The 8,978-nt window shown below is 40.1% G+C and overlaps 1 protein-coding gene across 1 annotated transcript in view; it reads left to right on the top strand.

Moving 5' to 3' along the window:
- LOC108785199 (sodium channel protein type 2 subunit alpha-like) overlaps positions 1-8,978 on the top strand; it is a 167,403-nt gene that overhangs the window by 87,697 nt on the left and 70,728 nt on the right. Inside the window, exon 12 of the mRNA XM_018554236.1 lies at positions 4,351-4,548. Coding sequence (XP_018409738.1) covers positions 4,351-4,548 — 198 coding nt within the window. The remainder of the gene's footprint in view (positions 1-4,350; positions 4,549-8,978) is intronic.

Genomic DNA, 8,978 nt, shown 5'->3' with positions numbered 1-8,978 from the left:
GGGGGGTCATTATGGTAAGGAGAGTTCACTGCTGGAGTCCCCAAGAAGTAGGACTTTGATGGGTGACTCTGTCTGGCAGACGTGTAACTGAAATCCTCCTGACACATGAGTATTAGCAGCATAGTTGGTAGAACTTTTGTGCCATTTGTCTATATTAGACTAGTAATTTTGTACAGTAACTCCCTGATGGTCATCCCAAACTCTGTCATACGCTGTAATCGTTGGTGGGCTTAATAGATGCACAATAGATATTACTCACTGATTGTGGCTACCCATGAATAGCATAAGTGATATTTTCTTTCTATACGTGTAATGCAATTATTAATATTTAACATTCCTTTTCATAGCAAGTCCTGCTATTTAAAAAGAATATTTGGCTGTTGCTTATAGGAAAAAAACATAATTAATTAGAGAATAACAAAGGCTGCCATTGCTAACCATTCCTTCTGAAAATGACGATTGCCTGGCTGCCATGCTGATGTCTTGGCTTCAGTGTTTTTGGAACAGGTATAGCAATAAGGAATAATGGCACCTTTTTTTGGCACTCACTTTGGTACAGGTTAATGAATTACGGCTGGTTCATGCAGGCTGCTTGCTAAAATGTTCCAGTTTGGGTTGCAGCCAGTGTGCACTGGGTTGCAGTGGTGTGTAGCTGTGCCAACGCAAGGCACTGTTTACTTTTTATTTAACTTTATTGGCCAAAGTGTAGACTCCATTCAGACTGGAAGAAGGGTCACCAGCACCCCAAAGATGATGAAATCAGTGTAAATTTATTTACATAGCATCACCTTGGTCAAAATAGCCAGTGTCGCCTTGAGGAAGGGATCCTGTGTGGCCCCAAAACGTTGGCTATTTTGACTTAGGTGATGTTATGTAAATACATTTACACTGATGTTATCATCTTTGGAGTGCTGGTGACCTTTCTTCCAGTTTGACCCTATCATGCATGACTCCATTCTTTCCTGTCACTACAAACACCCTTGCTTGCTATACAAAACGCAGAAATTTCCAGGCACACTTACAAGCTAGTCTGCAACAAAACCAATTACACTTTCTAACAACCCCTCATTACTATACCGGGTCTGTACACTGTATGGAGTTTGGTTTGGACTATATTATCTACACTTCAATCAGGTCTAGGCACAGCAGAGCAGTGTGCTGTAGTGTGGTGGACTCTGGTGCCATCCAGCGCACTGTGACAAAATGCAGCACAAGTTAATTTTTCAGCACCACATATCACACCAGCATTGTGGTGTGAAAAGGGAATATAGAAAGCGGTTTTCTGTGTGCCCTTTGGGTGACTGCCATTGATCCAGTGCCGAAAACCACCAGTCACCGCAACTGGCCCCGAAAGTATTGATGCCAGACATGACCAGGCAACTAGCATTTGCAGGAGGAGGGCAGCAATGGCCACCCCCATGTTTATGACAGGGTCACGTTAACCTATAACTAATAAAGCCTTCTGTTAAATGACTATGCGAGTAAGACAAAATTCTTATGTGAAACAAAATGAGGACAAGTATTCTGATCTTCCTCTGATAAGTTTGGAGTATAAGCTATTGCCAAATAATATCTGTTACAAGATTAGAGGAGGGCAATGATGTCACTGAATTATGTGAGTGAACAGAGATAGTAGTGACAGGTACAGGGCATGTGTTGGATTTTAAGCAGTGCAGTACAATGAAGTAAAGACTTTTAATGGGTAACAGCTTGGAGGTTGAATGTACACTGCACTCAATCATGAGAAATTTGCTCATAAACTTAATCAGTGCAAACAGCCCGCTTGCTGGATGGATCTAATAAATTGTGACATTCAGCTTACATCAGTCTGTGTTGCTCAGTAAACCCCCATGGTCGGGCTGTACTTAGCTGCCCTAGGCACTCCCTTTTGTACAAGCTCTGCCCCTCATATCATGCAATTAATTTGAGTAAAATGTGATGTAGGAAGCTAGCATTAAAGTGTAAATATAAACCTTTGTTGTTTTTGGGGGTTAGCCAATCTTTAGCCCTCCAGCTCTGTTGAAACTACAAATTCCATCATGCCTTTCCCTTCATGTAGTCAAGCCTGCAGGAGTCTTTCAGGACTTGTAGTTCCACAACAGCTGGAGGGCCAATGCTTGGCTATCCCTGGACTAGGTAATGGTTTAAACCCGTCAGGTTTTTGTTGCAATTTTCATCCCTCTGGGTGGAATTACATTTACTTTGTGTCTGCTGGACACATCAGGAAGTGAGAAGAAATGTATCCAAAATAAGTGTTATGCCCTCTTAGACACGTGTCCCTGTTGAAAGATTTCCCTTCTATTCATGTTTCATTGACTACTCAAAAAGTTTACATTTGCCCTCAAAATTTTTACCCAGACACATAGAGAGAATCTACCCAGCAGGGACAAGGGCGGCAATAAAAACCTGTTGGGGGGTTTTGCTTTAGATTCTTTTTGACTATTTTTTAACTGTGCAGACCAGCAAACAAGGGAAAGGAGAGATGGTTTCATGTTTCTTCAACTGTAAAGTGCCTCCTGACTCCTCTAAAAGCCGCTGCACCCCCTTCTACCTACAGTTAATTTACTGATTAAACAGATGTCCAAAGGATGGTAAAATATGAGTCAAGTATAGCAGTTTGTACACTATCAGGACTTGTAGTGGTCCCTTAAATCCTGATTCCCTAGGCAATGGCACATGAGTGCAAATGAGGCAGTATGGGAAATGTGATGCCCACAGCAGAAACCTGCAACATAGCCACACCGGTCAAGTTGCCAACAGGTTTTGTTGGGTTGTCTGCTCAATTCTCAATGTAAATTATGTCAATATGCAGTTATAAACTCCAGGTACAGGCCTACACTGACTAGTTCAGTTCATTGTATTAGTGTAGGCACTTTCCATATGATATTTCTTGAAAACTGGAAAATAAATAAGTAAAGATATGTAATACAAAACAATACAGGTAAAGTCCACCATGTTAGAGATTTCAGTCTTTGATGGATGCTAGCTATTCCACTTCTTTTATATCTTTGAAGTTCTAGTAGCAGTATTTCCTGATTTGGAACCCAACTCCAAGATGGGCAGAACAAAACAAAACATTACCAATTCCTTGCCATTTCTCTGCCCACCTTGGAGTTGTGATCTTGCTACTGCAGTGTTTGTGTGTACAATCTCTATATAGTCTACTTTTTAGTTATCAACATATATGCAGCATGAAAGCCTGCCTAAACAATCCATTTAATACATAGCAGTCTGAAAGGCCTTTGCTCTACATAGCTGTTGGTAAATCTAAGGGCTCATTCACACCATGTGAGTGACTGTTTTGTACCGTTCATACCACAACAGAGTGGAGAGGTATGGAAAAATGCACCATGTCTGCATTTTTCTGCACTGTACCAGAGATCACCTGAAATATCCATTCGTCTCAGCTGCAATACATAGAGATGAATGATATGTCACTTTGTGGCATTTCAATAAAGTTTGAAAAAATACAGGTGAAAATTTGAATAATTAGAATATCGTGCAAAAGTAATTGCAGTAAGTGCTGCAAAAGGGGCCCAAACCAAGTACTGAGTACATATGCATGCTTGTACTTTTCAGGGGTCTGATATTGTTCTATGTGCAATCCTTGTTTTATTGATTGCATGTAATAGTCTACTTTTTTGAGGTTGTGGATTTGGGGTTCTTGGGGTTTTCATGAGCTGTAAGCCATAATCATCACAATTATGACAAATCACGGCTTGAATTATCTTGCTTTGCATGTAAGGAGTCTATCTTATATGTTAGTTTCACCTTTTAAGTTGCATTAGTGAAATAAATGAACTTTGCACAATATTCTAATTATTCGAGTTTCACCTGTATAACTGGTGCCTTGTGTTTTTACTAGCACATACGTTCACCAGCCTACATGCTAAAACTGACAGGGTTATTCACAAAAGGGTGAAGAGTTTGGAGAAGGCAGGAGAAGTGAACAATCTAGGGCAACATAGCGGACTTGGAAAGTGAGCTGAATTGGAAAATTGTTCCATATCAGCTATTTTGGCCTAGATTGTTCACTTCTCCTGCCTTCTCCAAACTCTTCACCCTTCTCTGAATAACCATGTGAGTGTTCAAGCATGTGGACTGGTATGAACAAGCCTTAAAGAAGTCTATGGTTAGTTTTCAGAAGTTAATCAGATTGTAACATGGTCAACTTTAGAGATAAAAAAGGCCAGTGCGTGATTTAGCAACTTTGGATCTACTAAAAACTGAACTCTCTCTCCTAGGTGGACTAATCCTAAAGATCAGCTGTATACCCTACATGGATATATGTCAACTGCTAGTTCAGTTAATTGTTCATAGGACAGTCACTTAGTTGCATTTCTTTTCTAGGCCTGAAGACCATTGTGGGTGCCCTGATTCAGTCGGTTAAGAAGCTTTCGGATGTGATGATTCTCACAGTGTTTTGTCTGAGTGTGTTTGCACTGATTGGTCTGCAGCTATTCATGGGACACTTACGGAATAAATGCTTGCATCTAGCTTCAGAATTACCTCCTAATATAACCATTGATGAATATGCAAAAGATGAAAGTAAGTTTAAAAAAATAATGAAGCTTTAAAGCAATATATGAAGTAATTATTCATTAGATAGTCTGACAAACAGGTGCTCCCTATTAGCAACTTACACTTGCCAGTTTCTCCAGGTAGTTGGCAGAACTGCCGTTAAGTGCACCATTTTTTTTCTGTTAAGCTCTGGTTGGCTAAGAGGCAATTTAGGGGTATTGCTCTTTATTAATTCCCTATATTTGGCTTTTTCATTTTATGTGTGTTAACTCTTTGTGGAAATGGGTAAGTGGTACCTATCCACCCCTGTACTCATTCCTTTAGGAGGGTGTGGATTTCTGGTTGCTCCCTTATTATAAATGGGGCTTCTAGATTCCACTATAAGCCCTACATATTACCCACAATTTCTTAGGGCACTGAAGGTGGAAAAGAGGTCCTTGCCCCTCAACTCTGGGACAAGAGTTGTGTGCAAGGAGGGAGGCTTTGCCTGACCCCTTGCACGGTACTCCCACAATGCTGAAAGGCTTGTGGCCTGGTCTGGTGTAATAAGTAGGGGGGTGCACACTCACTGCCCTCTCTTTCCTGGCCTTCCAGGCTGAATGCCTGGATAAGGGTCTGGCTGGAATATTAAGGGGAATCCCACACAGTTTTTATTTATTTACTATATTTGGGATTTGCAGATTTTAAAAGGGCATCGACAACCCCTTCCTTAAAACAAACCCAAGCAGCTTCACTCAACCCTGGTAATCATTAACAGTGTGGCTTGGCCACAATACTGTTAATCTTTAAGTGAAGCAAGTCTTTAAAATGCTATTTACTTTCGTGTTGCAGAATAATCTCTAGATCAAAATATTTAGCCAGCTAAAATGTTGTTTAAATCTTGACTTTTCCTACAAAGTTTAATAAATCCAGGTTCTTTCTGCTTCCAAATATCCCTGTTGAAGGTGATGAGCAGTATCTTTGACCATTAAGAGGTGAGGGCCAGGCCAAGTTTGACTACCTATCTTTTTGACTTTTCAGTGAAGGTAACATCTGCCTATATATTTTGTCAGCACACATTTAGTTTGAATTGCCTAAGATTGTGACAGGTTTAATTTCAATCTCTAGAGACGCGGGGGTAGGGGGTAGTTATTCTACATTATATAGACAACTTTGTGAAGGAGTGGGGGAAGGGGGGGGGGGAATGCTCCTTCCTTTTTCTATCTAATACCCATAGTAGGTTGTTTGGAACTGGTGTCCTGGTAGCCTTGTTCTGGTGCTGGAGTTCCCAAAAGCCATCTTTTAGTACTTTGTGCCATTAACCACAGAAAATGTGGAAAACACTATTTTTGGAAAACAAAAACAAAGGCCATTACATTGTATGTCCAGCCAAAACTGTTTTTGGATGGGGAAGGCTAGAACCCTTGTCTTGTCCAGGCCTACTATTAGGGGCTCTGTTAGAGAGATTTACCCTCATTACCTGTCCTGATGACAACATTTTAGCAGGCATGAAGTGAGGGGAAATCAACAGCAACACAGACATAAATAAAAATGCTTTTCTTTAGTAGAGTAAGGAAAGGCTTGAACCCCTGTTGTATTTTTGTCTGTGTCCCAGATGCAGATTTTCCATTACTTCTTGTCTAGCAAAACCAATTTACAGCAGAACTGTAATTGCAAGTAGATGTTTATAATGGAGTCCTGGATAGCAGTAAAAACCAGACAGGGGTTCTAATCCTTCTCCATTCTATACAAAACTTAAAATAGAAAAGTTTTTGGCTTTACACCTTAAGTACAAATCAGCTGGATTGTTTGGCCTTATTATCAATGACTTGTAAATGTCACACATTTCTTTTAGATCAACATGTTATTGCTATTCGATAAGTGGGTTAGTCTTGCTTTTTAGCAAATAGCGACCATAGAGTTAAAAAATAAAAATAGCCAATTTGTATATCCAGTAATTCCCTTGCAGATCCAACATTAAGCCTGTAACAAATAAATTGCACTTTGGATCCAGATAGATGAGTGATGTTAATCTATGATGTCTTTCAAGCCCGAAGCTGTACTGGTAGCCATTATTAGATTACACTGTACAATGCTGTGCTCTCCATGCTGCTCAGAAACAAATTGTTTCATTGCTGTCCATCTGTAGACTGAGCTAAATGACGTACATTAGTTCATGCTTGTCTCCTCCCTAGACAGGTCATCGATCAGCCCGCATTGTTATGGTGCACTTTAAGCCAGGGCATGCTGCAACTGAGCCCTGCTGCGCATTCTAACAAACACAAAAAAGCTAGCGCAAATAAACAAACAAAATAAACAGCATGCTCCCAGCTCAGTGTGCATGCACAGTCACATCCCTAAGCAGACATATTTGTTAAGGGCATGTCATCTGCTTGTTGTTGGCCAGACGTTGACTGCTCTGCTCTGTATCTTTCAAGCTGTTTTGTAATTGAGACTATGCATAGCAAAGTAAGGGCCATCAAGCATTTGATCAAAGTGATCGAGGGCAGCCCTTCTTAACCAGTGTGCCATGGCACCCTGGGGTGCCTTCTGGCTTCCTCAGGGGTGCCTTAGCATCATGCCTTTCCATGGTACAGGAAGGCTTCTGATGTGAAAGTAGTATGTGGTACTCTTATGTGAAAGGACAGAGCTCATGATGTGAAGGTGGTTGATTATGTAAAGGGGGAGCACTGATGATATGGGGAACTCTGATGTGAAAGGGGGGCTCTGATGTGAAGGGGGGCTCCTGATTTGAAGGGGGGACTGTGTTTTTGAATGAGGTCTCCCCCTTAAAATCCAAACCAGGCCCCTATGTGAGATAAGGTTCTGGGATTGATTTTGAAAGGGCCAAATGTAGTTTTTTACATTGTAGACTGCGGTGCCTTGGGATTTTGCATACTTGTCAAGATTGCCATTGAGAAATACTGATCTAGGGGCATAGAATTAAAATCTTCCTAAGAACACCCGTACTCTTTCAGATTCTCAAAAGGAACTACGGTAGCAAATATGTGCCTGTTCCAGAACTGGTGAATTTCATCTGGTTTATTATATTAGCCCTATGTGAAAATACATTAATTATTTTTTTTTATCGAATAGCATTTTTATATCCATCTGAAGTTTAGCTATAAAGTATGCGTGAAGCCATTTGGGTAGAGTAATAAGGTGTAAAACCCCTGACAGGTTCATTACTGTCTTTGTCCTTGCTCAGGGCCATTGTGACCATTGTCTCCAGTAAAAAAAAAAAAAGAAGGAAATTCAAAATTTTACAGTTATCCCAGGAATAGGGGGCAAGGGGAAATCTTTCAATAGGGGTATATCTTTTCTGGTGCCAACTGTCTAAGAAGGCATTTCCCTTTGCTTTTGGAAGGCAACTGAGAACCATAAAAAGAGGTCAGAATGTAATTTCATATCCCAGCCAGATCACTATCTACAAGGAGTTTGCATGTTTTCATGTTTTGTACTCCGGTTTCCTCACACACTCAAAAGACATGCTGGTAGGTTAATTGGCTCCTGTCTAAATTGGTCCTGGTATGTATACATGTGAGATAGGGACCTTAGATTGTAAGCTCCTTGAAGACAGGGACTGATGTTCATGTGCACTGTGTAAAGCGCCGCGTAAAATTGTTGGCGCTATACTGTATAAATACCATTAATAATACATTTAAAACATTTCATACTAAACATAGAGGACGCGGCCTAAGATAGGATTATTACTTTGGCACATGGCAGAGCTGACCAGTACCAATGTAGTTAAATATATGTAACTATATGCTGTTGTGTCACGTTTGGAACTAAATTAAGCACACCAACAATTACCTTCGGTTTCTAATATGCTCAACATACCTTCAGATTTTAAGCACTTTATTTAGGTTGTGCTGCCCCCTTTTTCTAAATTTAGCAAGATCTATTTTTTTGCATTTTACACATCAATACAGTAAATGTGAATTAAAGAATACCTACAGAGTAATATTTTTGTGTTTGAACTGAATTTCATATGCTTTTTTCTTGTCTGACCTGGAAAGTCCCAGTTAGTGGTATATTGAAATAGAGCAAGTTAAATACAAGTTGGACATGATGAAATACCATTTAAACACATTGAAATGTGATAAAGCACACCACGAACACTGTAGTTTTGCATAATTAATGCAATTGCATTTATGATGTACATTTATAAGTTATGACCTACTGAAGTTTTCACTGACAGTGTGGATCGTAAAAATTGTATAAGCACTCAAACTGTGAGCAATCACTATTCAAGAATTAAATGGTTTACCTGAAAATTGTTCATCATTCTGTTTGAATGTGTAAGCAATTCCTTTACCTAGTCTTTCGAAGTGGTGGGGCTTATGTAGTCAAATGACTATGAGAGCAATGCTGAAAGCCAAATGTTTGTAGACATCTGACCATCACACCTGAGCTCGTTTGGCATCCTATTCCAAAACCAATAATATGAAGTTGCCCCCCCCCCCCCCCCCCCC

The sequence above is a fragment of the Nanorana parkeri genome, unplaced genomic scaffold, assembly GCF_000935625.1.
Source record: "Nanorana parkeri isolate BGI_ZX_2015 unplaced genomic scaffold, ASM93562v1 scaffold149, whole genome shotgun sequence".
Taxonomy (NCBI): Eukaryota; Metazoa; Chordata; class Amphibia; order Anura; family Dicroglossidae; genus Nanorana; species Nanorana parkeri.
The sequence above is the reverse complement of the archived record's forward strand: the minus strand, read 5'-3'. Positions and strand labels throughout refer to the sequence as shown.